Source organism: Tenrec ecaudatus, chromosome X (assembly GCF_050624435.1).
Source record: "Tenrec ecaudatus isolate mTenEca1 chromosome X, mTenEca1.hap1, whole genome shotgun sequence".
NCBI classification, from domain to species: domain Eukaryota; kingdom Metazoa; phylum Chordata; class Mammalia; order Afrosoricida; family Tenrecidae; genus Tenrec; species Tenrec ecaudatus.
Genome location: NC_134548.1, coordinates 49372731 through 49389540, shown reverse-complemented (window position 1 = coordinate 49389540; position 16810 = coordinate 49372731). Strand labels below are relative to the sequence as shown.

General features: G+C 38.0%; 1 protein-coding gene across 1 annotated transcript in view; it reads left to right on the top strand.

Moving 5' to 3' along the window:
* NDP (norrin cystine knot growth factor NDP) overlaps positions 1-10813 on the top strand; it is a 31998-nt gene extending 21185 nt beyond the window's left edge. The window contains exon 2 of the mRNA XM_075539298.1: positions 10186-10813. Within this exon, the coding sequence (XP_075395413.1) occupies positions 10186-10413 (228 nt within the window). The 3' untranslated portion in view covers positions 10414-10813. The remainder of the gene's footprint in view (positions 1-10185) is intronic.
* Positions 10814-16810: the final 5997 nt, after the last annotated feature.

Here is a 16810-nt window from a genome sequence, read left to right as displayed (position 1 = left end):
CTTTAGGGGATATACCAAAGGGATTGCTGGGACTATATTTCTATAGTATATACTATATTTCTTTAATAAATACTATATTTCTATTCCCAGGTGTTTGAGGAAGCACCACACAGATTCCCCCAGTCATTGTACATTTCATAGTCCCACCAACACTGTTTGAGGGTTCCAATCTCTCCTCATTCTTTCCAATATCTATTGTCTCTTTGTTTGTTTATTCTTAACCTTGCTATCAATGCTCCCTTCAGTTGCTATCTCGTCATTGTTTTGATTTGCATATCTCAGATGGCAAGTGATTGTGAGCATTTCTTCATATGTTAGTTGGTCTCCGGATGTCTTAGTGAAGTTTATATTCATATCAACTGCTCATTTGTTGATTGTTATTCAGTTTTTCTTAATGAGTTGTTGCAATTTTCTATAGACTTTAGAGATTTGTCCCTTGTTTGATGAATTCTTCCCACGATTTTTTCCCTCAGTCTGTGAGTTCTTTTTTTCACTCTTTTAATAAACCTTTTGATACACATAAGCATTTAATTTTTAGAAAGTCCCTGTCATCTATCATGGCTTCTGTTGGTTGTATGTTTTCCTTTGTGGCAGTGTGTTTATGCCCTGTATTATAATTCTGGGGTTAATATTTAGGTCTTTAAGCCATTTTGAGTTCATTCATATATATGGTTGACGTATAGTATCTGCTTTATTCTTCTGAAAATGGAAATCTAATTTTGTGAACACCATTTGTTAAAAAGACTGTCTCTTCTCCATTTAATGTATTTTAGCTATATGTTGAAGAGCAGTTGTCTGTAGGTGGGTGGATTTATTTCGCTGTTTTCTATTCTGTTCCATTGGTCTACCTAGCTAGCTACCATGTACCAATATTAGGTACTGTTTAGGTGATTTCTTCTTCAGAGCTCTCTTCTTTTTGAACATTGATCTCGTACCCATTATACTGCTGAATTTTCCAATGATTTCCAAGAGTTTTCTTATCAAATTTTGGAGTTTTCTACCTATAGAATCATATCATCTGTGAATAGAGAAAATTTTACTTCTACATTGCCAATTTGAGTGATTTCAATTTCTTTTGATTGTCTAATAGTTCTGGCTATGATTTCCAGCACAATACTGAGTAAGAATGGTGCCCAATTCCCTTTTACAGGGGGATGTTTTCAGTTTCTCCCTTTTGAGTAATATGTTAGCACTTGATTTTGAATATATGACTTTATTCTGTTGAGAATTTTTCCTTCTAGTTATATTTTGCTGAGTGTTTTTGACAGTGATATATATTGGATTTTTTCAAATGGCTTTTCTGCATCAATTGATATGATCATGTAGTTATTATCCTTTGTTTTATTGACATGGTGAATTATACTGGTTGCTTTTTAAATATTGAATCATCCTTGTGTATCTTGTAAGAATCCTACTTGTTAGGTCAGGTTGACTAGAGAAACAAATCCAGAGACACATATATGTATAAGAAACAGCTTTCTATCAAGAAGTAATAATGTATCAATGAAATTACCCAACCCAGTCCAATTCAAGTCCATAAATCTGATACTAGTCCATAAGTTCCTCTTCAGAATAACAAAGTCACATGCGATGATACAGAATGCTGGAAGATCCCAGGTTGGTGGTTGTAGAGCTGTGTAGATCCAATGGTGGTGGCCACATCACAAGGGCTTACACAGGTCTCACTGAGGCTCATCAACAGGAAGGTGAAGGCAGAGAGAGAGAGATGCCAGCCTCCAGAGAGCCATTTATGTCAGGTGCACATCCAAAGGAGATCATCAAGCTGCATCCTGAATGACAGGCTAACCCCACCTTTATCTTCGTACAGGTGCCATGTTGGCACACAAAAAATGAACTATCACACTGTTTTCCATGGGTTGACTTCTGAGTGGTGGTGTCTTGTATGCTGATATCAAGAGTCTTTCATTATTGATTCCCTGTTCAAAAACTCCTCTTATTATTTTTTGTAAAGTTGTTCTTACTTTAACAAATTTCTTTATTTTCTCCTAATCTGGAAATTTCTTTTTCTCCCTCATATTAAAAGGATAATGTTGCTGAATGTGAGATTCTTTTAATTTTTTTCCTTCCTCTTTTAAAGTATTTTATAATTCTATTATTGGTAGCATTATTCTTCAAGCTTACTATTATTTTGTTGTATGGTTTCTATTTTTTCACTTACTTTTTTCCATAGCTATTTATTTTTCTCAGTTCAATGAAATTACCTGAACATAATTCTTCTGAATCATTTTCTGGCATTCCAATACCTTTTTTGCCCCTCTATATTGGTCAATTGTTGATGCCAGCCTTTCTTGCTTCTTATATCTGCAACATAATGATGCAACTGTTAGAAGTGGGAGGCTGTCTGAGTCATGTGGAGACAGTTGATTCCACCAAGTGGTGCGAGAAAGAAATAATAAAAACAAAAAAAAATCAAAGAAAACAGTAGCTGGCATCCCTCTGGCAGTTCATGTGGGCTTTCACCTCAACCACAGAGAGAAGCTGGTGAGTATGTAGCCGGTATCCTTTAGTGCTGTTTTCATGGATTCCCTTCTCAGCCATGGAGAGCAGTGGGGGGTGGTCTCTGCTGTGTGCCATTGAAAGCAGTGGGGAGTATTTGACCCATGTCCCTCTAGCCCTGTTTGGGTGGACTCTGCCCTCAGCCATTGAGAACAGTAGGGAGTATGTGGCCAGTGATCCTCTAGCACTGTTTGGGAAAACATTACCTTGGGAAGCAGTGGGGAGTATATGGCTGATATCCCTTTCATGCTGTCTGGGCATGCTCTCCCTTAAGTCACAGAGACAAGCAGGGAGTATGTGCCTTTTGTGCAGTCTCAAAGGTCTAAGAAATAATAATTACTATAAGCCCCACACCTACACTGTCAGCTCCAAGCTATAGGCAGTTGCCTGGCAGGAAGGAGTGAATAAGCTCACCCTTAGAGTCTGTTCAACTGGAGCAGTAAGAAAGGACTCACCAAAAAGTACAAGGGAAATGTTTCACTCTGACTCTGGACCTTCAGGCCATTTGTGAAAATGTGGGCTTTTGCCCCCTCTGAGTTCTCAGGACCCCTAGAGAAATGGGGCTATTTTGGCCTCTGCTCCAACAGCATATTGGTTGGTAAGGTGACTCATCTGTTTCTCCCCTTCTGTCTGCACATAGAATCATTTCATTGGTTCAATCCATTTATCTTTTTCTCCTGAGATTCCACACACATGGTTTTTCTTCCATGTTGGTTTTCTCTGTACTTGTTATAGAGGGGTTTTGTAGTGGGTTAGGCTAGGTGGACATCTTAACGGGAAGCCTGTGTATGTGCTATTTGGATATGATGCATCACCTGTTCTTTGGCTCTCTTCAATTAAGTCTGTTGGGACAGCACTTCTCTATCCACTCCGACTGAGACTGGATCTCTTACATTACATTTTTAGAAGGTGATACTTTGAATAACTGCTTAATCTTCCTAATAGAGGATCTACATTAGAGATTAACTAACTTTTATAAATACTGAAAGCGAATGTGTCAAGTAGCCCTTTCCATATACTGGTAGATGTGTGAAGAATGAATTGAGAAGACCTTGACATTTCTCTATTATTAGAGGGTTGGGTTTTGCCAATGGCATAATCTTTCAAAAACTGGTTCAGATCATGTTTGTCTCACATATCAATGTGAAGAGCAGGCACGATAGTAGAAAAAGCTTTAGTAACATTAAATGGCTTACATTTGCCACTTTCTCTCTGCCTCTGTGATCTTTCAGAGAAAATAAATCAGTTGATCTGGTCCAACTAAGTATCAACAAAGTCATGCTGGTTGCACCAACTACTAATACCAAGGATAAAGAAATTGAAGGTATTTACCAACAACTGCTTTCTTAAATCAATTAAATCAAAATACATTGATAATTACTGATGATTGGAATGTAAATGTTGGAAAAAAAGAAGAAAGATTATTAGTTGGAAAATATGGTATTAATGATGGAAATGACCCTGGTGATAGAATGACAGAATTTTACAAGAAGAATGGTTTATTCACAGTTAATACCCCTTTTAACAGCATAAACAGTGACTGCTATGGAAAGAAAATGGAGAAAATTGATACCATTAGTTAGAATAAAACCAGGGGCCAAGTGCAGAACATACCATCAATTACGTATATAAACGTTCAAAAAATGTATTTTCATTTTACTAATTGTTTTCTTGACAACTAGACTATATAATTGTACAATAGTTGACAATGAAGAAAATTAAAGCAATTCTATAAGAGCCAATGTACAATTTTAAATATATCCTACCTGAATTTAGAGGCCATCTCAAGAATAGATTTGATGCATTGAATTCTAATTCAATGACCAAACAATTTATAGGATGATACAAAGAATATAATATATGATGTAAGCAAAAGGTCATTTAACAAAAAGACCCAAATGGATATTAGAAGAGATTCTGAAACTTAGTATCAATGGTAGAATACAGTGAATGGAAGACTTAATGAAATAAAGAGCTAACAGAAGATGTCAAAAGATGACTCAAGAAAATAAAGGATTATGAAAATATACAAAGATCTAGAGTTAGAAAACACAATGGAGCTTGGAAACAATATAGATGTTTTAGTCTTACTCCCAAGAATTTTGATTCAAGTAGTCTGAGATTTGATTCAATTGGCTTGTGTGCTGATGTGTGTGTATATATATATATATATATATATATAATCATACACGCATATTATTTTGTTTAAGCTTAATTTTTTCAGAGCAGTTTTTAGTTTACAGAAAATTTTTCAGAAAAAATAGAGTTCACATATGCTTTTTCTCCCCTGCAGTCTCTACTAGTGTGGTGTGGTTCACTTGTTGCAGTTGGTGAACTAATATAGATACCTTACAAATTAGATCTAAGGTTCGATCTTTATATTGTATGTACTGTGGGTTTTGACAAATATATGTCATGTATCCACCTTGGCTTTTTAAAAGTGTCCTAGGTAATCATTTTTCTTAAATAGCCTTATCTGCTTTTATACCCAGATCCTAGAATTTGTTTGGCCAGTTGTCTCTCAGCTTGTCATACCGTGGTGGCTTGTGTGTTGCTGTGTTGCTGGGAGGTATGTAATTGGCATTTTAAATGCCAATAGAATCACTTAAGTGAATAGATTTCAGTGGAGCTCACAGATTAAGAACACACTATGAAAAAAAATAGCTGACTGTCCATTTTGAGGAATTAGTCATCAAAACACTGTCAGCTTCAGAAAGCCTAATGAACAGAAACATAATATTGTCAGAGGTACTGCCAGAAGGTGAGGCCCTCAGGTCTTAAGGAACCAAAAATATGACTGCTGAAGAACTGCATTCTTCAAAGTAGAGTTCACCGTAATAATGTGAATGAAGTAAAGCCTGTAGAAGTAATGCCTTCAGGGCTTTCATTTGTTGATGGGGGTGTGACTCAAAATTAGAAGAAACAGCTGCAAAAATCTACTAATAATCAGAACTTGAATGTATGAAATATGACTATAGGAAAATTGTAAGCCATCAAAAAGGAAATGGAACACATAAAGATCAATGTTTGAACCAGTATTGTCCATTGTGAATTATAAAATCAATATGGCTTACAATGCTGAGAATGACACAATCGAGGAATATCATTGCATTCATCATCTAAGAGGACATTACAAGATCCTTTTGGAGTGCAATGTCAGTGAAAGGATCATGTATCTCCAAATTCAAGGCATACAACAATTATTCAGATTTATTCACCAATCCCCAAAGCTAGTGATGGAGAAACTGAAGAATTTCTTCAGTCAGAAACTGATCAAACATGCAATCAAGATATCCTTTCTCAACAATGCAAAAGGCGACTGTGTATGCAGACTTTTCCAGATGAAATTCAAATAAATATTGACTGAATCTGTCAGAAAAGACAACGGAGATGCTCAATATCAGCAGCTAATACCAGTTCAAAAGCTGACTGTGGGACAGACCATCAATTGTGCATATTTAAGTTCAGGTTGAAGTAGAATATAATGAAAACTAGTCCATGAGAGGGAAAATACAGCCTTGAGTATCTCCGACCTGAATTTTGAGAACATTTAAAGAACAGGTCTGCTGTATTGAACACTAATGGCAGAAGACATGATGAGTTGTGGGAGGGCATCAAGAATATCGTTCACAAAGAAACCAAAAGGTCATTACAAAAAAAAAGAAAGAAAAGGTTAAAGTGGATGTCAGAAGATACTCTGAAACTTGCTCTTAATCATAGAGTCGTTAAAACAAATGAACAAAATGATGAAATAAAAAAACTGAACAGAAACTTTCAAAGGGAAGCCTGAAAAGACAAAGTAAAATATTATAATGAAATGTGAAAAGACTTATTGTTAGAAAACCAAAAAGGAAGGCCAGGCTCAGCATACCTTAGCCTGAAAGAACTCAAGAAAAAATTCAACCTTTGAGTGGCAGTATTGAAAGATCTATGGGCAAAATACTGAATGATACAGGAACCATCAAAAGAAGATGAAATGAATACGCAGAATCACTGTAGTAAAAAGGAACAATGGACATTCCACCATTTCAGGAGGTAGAACTTGAGCAAGAACAAATGTTGAAGAAAGAAGTACAAGCTGCAGTGAAAGTATCAGCCAAAAACAATACTCCAGGAGTTAATGGAATATCAATTGAAATGTTTCAACAAGCTGATGAAACACTTAAAGGACTCAATCATCTATGTCTGGAAGACAGCTACTTGATCAAATGACTAGAAGAGACCTATATTTGTACCCATTACAAAGAAAGGTGCACTAGGCCTGGTTGACTAGAGAAACAAATCCAGTGACACTCATAGGTGGAAGAAAGAGCTTTATATAAAGAAATAATTATGTATCGAGAAAACATCCCAGCCCAGTCCAACTCAAGTCCAAAAGTTCGATACTAACCCATAAATCCCTCTTAATATACCTATTTTTAAAAATTGGGAGTCAATACACACATATTCCATAACTAAATCACATCAAACGGTATTATATAATTGCTACCACAATCAGCTTCCAACCATTATTTTTCTTCCTGGACTTCTTGACATTGTCTCCCTTTTATAGCACCACCACCATTGTCCCTCCCACTCCCCCTGAAACTCTTATTCTACTTGCTGTCCCTACAGGTTCATCAATCCCAGGTTTCAGTACAGAAAACATATTACACAAATTCAAGAGGGTGACCCCCAAAGCATCAGTCCCTCTTCAGACTCACACAACCACGTGCAATGATGCAGAATGTAGGAAGGTCACAGGATGGTAGATGCAAAGTCCCATGGATCCAATCGTGGTGGACACATCTGCAGGGCTCTAGTAGCAACCAGGGTCCTCCAGTAGGAAGTTGAAGGCAGAGAGAGAGAAGGAGGTTCCCACGATCCTCCTTATGAGAAGGCCATGCACACAAGAAGTCACTACCATGCTGTGACCTGATTGGCAGTCTAGAATCCACCCTCACACGTTTATATATCTTCAAGTTGACATGAAATTACCTAACTGTCACAAAAGATAACTCAACAGAAGGCTCCATTATAGAACAATATCATTAATACCACAGGCAAAAACATTTTACTGAACATCATTCAACAAAGGTTTCAGCAGTACATTGACAGGGAACTGCCAGAGATACAGGCCAGATTCAGAAGACAATGCCAGATGGATCTTGTCTGAAAGCAGAGAATACCAGAAAGTTATTTACTTGTGTTTTATTGACTATGCCACGTCATCCAACTGTGTGGATCATAACAAACTATGGCCTTGAGAAAAATGGGAATTCCAGAATACTAGATTTTGCTCATGTGGAAACTACATGGATCAAGAGGAAATTCTGAACAAAGAAAGGGAACATTGAATGGTTTAAAATCAGGACAGGTGTAGTTCAGGGTTGTATCCTCCAACTATACTTATTCAATTGGTAACTTAAGCAAATAATAAAAGAATCTGGATTCTAGAGAGAAAAATGCAGCACCAGGATTGGAGGAAGTCTTATAAACAACCTTTAATATGTAGATGACATAACCTTGCTTGCTGAAAGTAAGGAAGATTTGAAGCACTTGCTGATGAAGATCAAGGATTGCAGCCTTCAGTATGGATTATAACTCCATGTAAAAAAGATCAATATCCTTACAACTCGACCAACAAGTAATACCTAAAGAGTGGAGAAAAGATTGAAGATGTCAAGGATTTTGTCTTGCTTGGGTTGACAATCAATGTTCAAGAAGCAGCAGGGAAGAGATCAAATGAAGCACCGAGTTGGGTAAATCTACTTCACAAAACCTCTTTAGCGTGTGGAAAAGCAGTATGTTACCTTGAGGACACAGGTGCATCTGACCCAAGCCATGGTATTTTCAATGCCCTTTTAAGTATGTGAAAGTTGGACATGGAATAGGGAAGACCAAATAAGAACTAATACATTTGAATGCTGGTGCTGGTGAACACTATTGAAAGTACCACGGACTGCCAAATGAACCAACAAATCTGTCCTGGAAGACCTAACACCAGAGTGCTCCTTCAAGGCAAGGATAGTAAGACTTTGTCTGACAGATTTTGAACAGGTTGTCAAGAGAGACCAGTTAGTCCCGGAGAAGGATGTCGTTCTTGTGAGAGTAATGGGGCACCAGCAAAGAAGAAGGTCATTGAGAAAATGGAGTGACACGGTGGCTGCAACAAATGGGATCAAACAGAACAACGCGGGACTGTGCATTCTTTTGCTGTGTTGTACATAGGGTTGCTATGAGTCATAACTGACTCAATGGCACCTAACAACCAGACTGTAATTTACTGAGATGTGTACACAGAACTTCCACACCACGTTAACGATTAAAAGGGTTATTAAAGAAGGTAAGGCTTACATTAAGGCTTTAATGTAAATGGGAAATGCTCACAATATAGCTGCGCATCAGGACAGGTTGCAATGTTCTTCCAGGATTGTTAATAATACATTTCCGAAAGGTACAACACTCCACTGTGAGCTTCAACGCTAAGGTACTCAGCTCCACTTCTGTGATTTAGCAAACTCAACTCCCCCAAATAAAACCCCAGAGGCACCCCACTCCAAACCAGTCTCTAGCACTCCAAACCAAAGCGCTGGTTTTATTTGCTCCATTCTCTTGGAAGTCCTCCACTCTGTTTCATGCTTTGGGTCCTGGTTCTGCCACTGCACCTCTAACGTCACAGCTGTCTTCTGGATCCAAGAGGTTCACTGCTCAAGTGTCTCAAGGTCCGGGGCTTGTGCTACTCCTATCTCTTCCTGATGGTAAAATCCCCTCTGCTGCTTCTCAGAGGACTCATTTTATACCCAGTGGGGCTGTGTTCCAATGAAGCCTGTTCACAAGCACTCACAGGTGAATCCTATCAGTATCTGTGTCTTCCCTCTTTACCCAGATCCATGCAGGGACATGCCATTTGGTGAGAGTTACAGAGACTTTGGCTGGAAGAGCCACATCAAATAACTGAATGCCCATGTAGTAATTCTAATGTGCAAGCAGAATTGACAGCCATTGGTCTAATTGAGCACAAAGTTGTCAGGGCCATTTTTGGAGTATTAAGACCTGTCAATAAGATTACTCGGTGGTAGAAGTGTCAGCTTCCATGCGGAAACCTAGTTCAATTCCTAGCCAAATCACTTTGAGTACAGCCACTACCTTCCTGTCAGTGAAGGCTTCCATGCTGCTATGTTACTAAACAGGTTTTAGCCAAGTTTCCAGACTCAGATAAACCAGGAAGAAAGGCCTGACAATCAACTCCCAAAATTCAGCCAATGTAAACCTGATCTTACCTGCGCTCTAAGGTGGAACTGATGCAGGACTCACTTATTCACTGCTATTAAGTCAATTCCGATTCATAGTGACTCTATAGGATGGGTCGAATTTCCCTTGTGGGTTTCTGAGACTGTAACTCTTTAGGGAGTAGAACGTTTTCTTTTTCTCTCACAGAGCTGCTAGTGGTTTCGAACTGTTGACTTTGGGGTGAACAGCCAAACACGTGCATAACAATTAGGCCACCAGGGCTCCCTGGTGCAGGAGTGAGCGGTCAGCATTTTTGCCCTGTTTCGCATGGGATGGCCATCATTGGTGGACCTCTTTAATGGCAACAAACAACAGGGCTCTTCAAAGGACACTGTGGTAACCAGGCTAAGGTTTTGACATTCTGGCCCGCTAACTGATTCTTTGCTCTCTCCTCAGATGGTGCTCCTGGCCAGGTGTGAGGGGCACTGCAGCCAGGCATCTCGCTCTGAGCCCTTGGTGTCTTTCAGTACTGTCCTCAAGCAACCCTTCCGCTCTTCCTGCCATTGCTGCCGCCCCCAGACCTCCAAGCTGAAGGCATTACGGCTACGCTGCTCTGGGGGCGTGCGACTCACGGCCACTTACCGGTACATACTTTCTTGTCACTGTGAGGAGTGCAGCTCCTGAGACCCGCTACCAAGTGACTTCTAGATGCGACGGTTTCCCTGGACAAGGCCTCTCAACCAGCTAGGGAAGGACTGGGAAGATAAGAGTTAAGGCATTAAGAACGGAATTCCCACAGGATTCTGCGTATTCTAGTAATAAAGACTACATGCTTCTTGACACAGAGATACTCGGGGAACTTCGTTTTGGTTCTCATTTTCGTTACAATTTCTTTTGGTTTCTTTTCAGATGTAGGCATTTCCCCCCTTGGCTCTGAATGCTGGTTGGGTTTTCAACAAATCAATGTTAGTAAGAAAATATGGTACTCATGCAAGAGTGTGCCTGGCTGTCACTGTTTGGTGCTTGTGGGGAAAGAATTCACTTTGGAAAGCAAAAAGCTCAAATCTCTCTGGAATATCTTCTGCTGCTTCTTTTATTTGGTCACTTTGGTTTAGGGTTGTCATTGCTGCTAAAAAGCTACCAATTTCAAATTTCCAGGCACCAAACATGTGGCTTTCTTTAGCCACGATTACTCCTAACTATCTAACTGATAATAAAATAACTAATAACCAAATTGTCTTATATCATGTAGGAACTCTGGACAGCTATAATTATTATTTGTAATTGACTTTTGGAAATTAAAAGTGACTAAAAGAATTTTCCACCTGAAGGACCTTTCATATAAATATAGTAAAACTTTGATAAAGGACCATACTTGTAGAGCCATGCACAAATGTGGGTCTTGCAGAGACTAAAACAGGCATAGATGTTTTAGCAGCATGGAGAGTACATGAAATTCAGCCATGAAATTAGACAACCAAGTATGAACCTATTTGGTGCTGTGCTGCTATAGCTTCAGCCATGCTGTGGGCATCATTCTCTAACATCCACTTGTCCATGTAAAGCTTGGTACCAACATGGTAGGCTAATTCATCTTCTGGATATTTGGCTCAAATATATATGCATATTTTCATCCATGAGGCTCAAAATTTGAGTTATTCCCATGTTTTGAAATAAAAAGAGTATCTTTAAAATTTCAACTGTTTTTTATTTCTTTGTCAAGATCATGCATGCTGTGGACTATACAATATATACATATACATATATATAACTCACTAGTGCTTAGGCACCCCTGTTGTGTAGAATGGTGCAAACAAAGATGGAGATAGGATTCTACAATGCATGATGAGAACTTTTTATTTAATCAATATCCTGAGAGGTAATGGAGCCTATGAAAGGTCAGGCATTGCCCTTTTGAAATGAACACAAAAATCTCATCATTCTGAATTCCTTATGTTTGAGAATGAAATAAAGACATCACCTCCTTTTCAATCTCTTCACATTTCTCCAAAGAGTTTATGTCTCCAAAAGTGAAGTCTAAGGAGCCAGCAGAAGAAATAACCATCTACAAATACTGGTGTCTGTGCTGCTGACTATCCAGTGATATGATTCAAGGATTCTACTTTTAGGCATTTCAACACTAACACAGATTTGACAATTCCGTTTCCAGGGCAACGTTGACACTATGCTATCCTGTTTAACCCGAGATGCTGGTGCTTCCCACTGTTAGTACAGCCAGCCCGTGAATTACTTTTCCTGTACAGATGATGGCTTTGTGCGTTCTTTGACCCAGCTTTCACACCTTTTCCCCCCCAGAAAGCTAGCAGTGTTAAGTTTGTATTGTGGCTTTGAAACTAACGCTATTAAATCAAGACCTTGACCTTAGTGTTTCTGATGACAAAACAAGGAAGGAAATCCACCAAATTGGAGGTTTTCCTCAATTTCAAATATGAAATAGTGATATGTACATTAAGAAAAATTTTGTCTTAAAGGCAATTTAATACTGAAAGTTAAATCATTATAGTTCTTAATAGATTATTAAAAGGCATTAACTACTGGCCATATTTATGGCTGATCTTTCATGTCACTAATCTAAAAGTAAGAATAGCAATACTTGACTTAAAGTATCTAATCCTGGCTTTGAAAACTCAATCTCTTTTGAGAATGTACAACATAGTTCCCAAATGCCCCTCTTTACTACCTTACTAACAATTTGCAACTAGAGTGGGGAATTAGAAGACTTGTGTCTTTCAAATTCTCTGGAAGCCATTGAAAGTATCCCTTCAAACCTGATTACATGGTCATTTCCCCCATGGAGATGAGCAGACTATAGCTTGTCACTGCGGGGGTCATTAGAAATCATCCTTCCTCTTCCGTCTATATATTTAAATAAGTAGTGGAGGCTTGAAGAAATACAAGAACTTGGCTGAAATCACATAGTTAGTCTCAGATGTAGACCTAGAACCCATGTTATTATTCATCAACCCCTGAGTACTTTCCTCCCTCCAACACTTGACAGTGAAAAGAACATCTCTCTCTTCAGAATTCTTAACATTCTGAGAGTGGATAATATACTGGAAGAGTTTGGTGGGATAGGTTAAAGTTTAATGGGGCATGCCAAGGATGAGAAAGAAGGAAAATGAGTTATATTTTCACTAAAGACCTAAAAATAACCTTGGGAACTGAGAACATTCGGATATTATTAGATATTAAACTACTATGGAGTTTTTAGTATGTCTTATAAAAACTAAGCATATTTAGTCTTATTTTAATGTCTACCCCTAAGGATTCAGACAGAACCAAATGAAAACATTGATCAACTAAAAACATTACTCCTAGGATTCCTAAGGAATGTTAACTTGTATCTCCCATTTACTATGCATGAGAAAATGGAAAATAAAATATATCATAATCTTAGTAGCATAAATGTTAGAAATTGGCATGACAGGCCATTGTGGTAGAGGAAAAACCTATTGTTAACTGATATTACATTAATCATTTATAAACATTTATAAGCATTTAATTGTTGTTAGTTGTTATCAGTTCTGCTACGCCTCATGGTGAACCCATGAACAAAAGAATGAAGTCTTGTCTGGCTCCACATCATCTACAGGATTGCTAGCCTGATTGAATTCATTTTTGCCTTCCAGCCTAAGGGACTCATCTTCCAGCACTGTATCTGACAATGCTTTGTTATGACCCATAGTGTTTTCTGTTACCTGTTTTCCAAGTCTGGAAGCGCCACAGAATCCTGTCCAGCCTGGTTGACACTGCTGCTATTTGAAATGCTGGTGGCATAGCTTCTACCATCATAGCAACATGAAAACCATCAAAGTAGAACAAGCGGACAGACAAGTGGCGGGAGAATTTAATAAAATGTGTTAGCACTGCAGTGAAAGATAGAAGGATGTATGGACTTAATAGTTAATTTTCTTGAGATCTGGTTCCCAGAGCACGCTATTTGATGATTCACTGAACACATCATTTTGAATTAGGTAGAGCAGGATGCACACACATTGTGTCTAGAGAGCTGTTTGGATATATCGATTTCTTCATTGAGGCCTTAGAGGATTCATAGTACCAATGAACTTTTGGTCCCTTCTTCTGAAACATCCATACGTCAGCAAGTGAGCTAATATGCAAAATCAAATGCCTAGGGAGAAAAGACTGGAAAACCTTCGATCATGAAAGGAAGCCACATCCTGCTTTATGATCCCAGGGCACAAACTCATTCTGTTAGACAGACAAATCCTTTCCTTTAGGCAAGCGGTTCTCAACCTGTGGGTTGGGACCCCTTTGGGAGCCCAATGAACCTTTCACAGGAGCCGTCTAAGACTATCAGAAAACACATAAATATTTCACTACATATTGTTTTGTGATTAATCCCTATGCTTTAATTATGTTTAATTATGTTCAATTTGTAACAATGAAAACACATCCTGCATATCAAATATTTACATTATGATTCATAATGTAGCAAATTTACAGTTATGAAGTAGCAACAAAATTACAGTTATGAAGTAGCAACAAAAATAATGTTATGGTTAGGGGTCACCACAACATGAGGAACTGTATTAAAGAGTTGCAGCATTAGCAAGGTTGGGAACCACTGGTTTAAGCACTAAAATAGTGGAGAGGTTTGCATCTGGGAAGGGAGGGTCTGTTCGTAGCTCTGTCACTACACTCCAGGAGGAACCTTTTATTTGGCAATAACTGGCAGTTTCCAACACATAAACTTGAAACTACTCGTTGAAGAAAGGCATTTTGCCAAGAGTATATCAAATATCAAAAATTTGATGAACTTTTATATTCCTTTAAATATGTACTATACTAATTAACAAGGAAATGAGCTAACTGTGGAAAAGACCATCAAGTTTAGGTTGAAACTTAAGAATATTAAGAAAAGTCCACAAGAATGAAAATACAACTGTGAATATATCCCACTTGAATTTAGAGACCACTCCAAGAACAAATGTGATGCACTGAACATATGATACATTGAACACTATTGTGAAATGACACCAAAGACTTTATATATAAAGAAAGATAACCATTATTAAAAAGACAAGAAGGAAAGAGAATGCCAAATTGGATGCTCTGATACATCCTCTTGAATATAAAATAGTTAAATCCAGTGGAAAATGATTGAAAGAGCTCCAGAGGACATAGTATTATCGATGAAAATGTACAAAGACCTCTAGTTAGAAAATAAAAATGAAAGACCTCACTCAACATTTTTCTATCTGAAATAACTGATGAAATCTTGAAGCCTAGAGTTTTAATATAGAAGGATTCCCTGAGCAAAATATTGACCAACATAGGAAACATCAAAGAAGATGGAAAAAATACATACAGTCACATTCAACCATCTCATGAGGTAGCATATGATCACTAGTGGGTGGCACTAGAGGGAGAAGATCAATATGCACTGAACACATACATTGGTGAAAAACATGGCTCCAGTTACTGACTGTATACTATCTGAGATGTCTCCAAAAACAGATGCAATTCTGGAAGCACTCACTGGTCTATGCCAAAGCCAACTGACTGGAAGACCTCCATATTTGTACTTATTCTAAAGAACAATGATCCAAAAGAATGTGGAAATTATTGTACAGTAACATTAATATCACACACATACAGAATGCAAAAACAACCTGCACATGGAAATGATTCTGAGCCCTGGAAGCCCCATAGGACAGGGTGGACCTGCCCATGTGGGGTTCTGAGACTGTCACTCTACAGGAGTAGAAAGCCTCATCATTCTCCCTCAAAGTGGCTGGGGGTTTGGAACTGCTGACCATACAGTTAGCAGTCCACACAATCATGATGCCACTAGGGCTCAAAAGAAGCTACATCAATAGAAAACTGCCAGAAATGTAAGCTAATTCAGAAGAAGACTTAGAAGGAAGGATGTCATTGCTGTTATCAGAAAAAAATAAAACTTCATTGAAAGCAAATAATACCAGAAAGATGTTTACCTTTGATTGATTGACTATGCAAATACATTGTATTGTGTGGATCATAAAAAGTTACGGATGATATTGTGAAGAATGGGAATTTCAGAATGTTCAACGATAACAATACAGAACCTGTACAAGAGGCAGCTGTTCGTTCTAAAACATGATCCTACATGGCTTAAAATCAAGAAAAATGTGCCTCAGGTATGTAGCCTTTCCCTGCATTTATTTAATCTGTATGCTGAGCAAAAACTTCAAGAAGCTGGACTGTAGGAAGAAGAATGCAGCCGCAGAATTGCAGGAAGATGATTCACTAACAATCATTGATACATAGATGATACAATCTTGCTTGCTAGAAAGGCAAAGGACTTGAAGCACTTACTGAGGGAGATCAATTATCGGCTTCACTATAGGCTATACTTCAATATAAAGAAAACAAAAATGCTCACACCTGGACCAATAAGCAGTATCATAATATATGTAGAAAATTATTTTTTCAGGGATTTAATTCTACATTAATTCACACTCCATACCCATGGAATCAGCAGTCAAGAAATCAAATGACATATTACATTGGCCAAATATGTTGCAAAAATATTTAAAATATTAAAACAAAAAGATGTCACGTTGAGTACTACAGTATGTCTGACCAAGTCACCTCATATGCTTGTGTAAGATGGACGATGAATAAGGAAGACTTAAGAATAAATCATGCATTTTAATAATGTTGCTGGCAAAGAATATTAAATATGCCATAAACAAATAAATATGTCTTTGGAAAAGGATAGTCAGGAAGTCCCTTAAAAGCAAAGATAGAAGAATCTGTCACAGATACTTTGGGCATGTTAGCAGAATGACATCATGCTTGATTAGTGTAAAAGAGGAACACCTCCAACAAGATGAACGGATACAGTGGATATAACAATGGGCTCAAGCTTAGCAATTGTTGTGAGGGCAGTGCAAGACTGGGCAGTGTTGTGTTCTCCTGTACCTTGGGTCTCTGTGAGTCAGAATTGACTCTCAGCACCTAACAGCATACTGATGAAATGTTCTGATATCTTTTACCACACATTTACCAGAGTATAGATATTTAACTTGATTATGGGTTCCATTAATTAAAG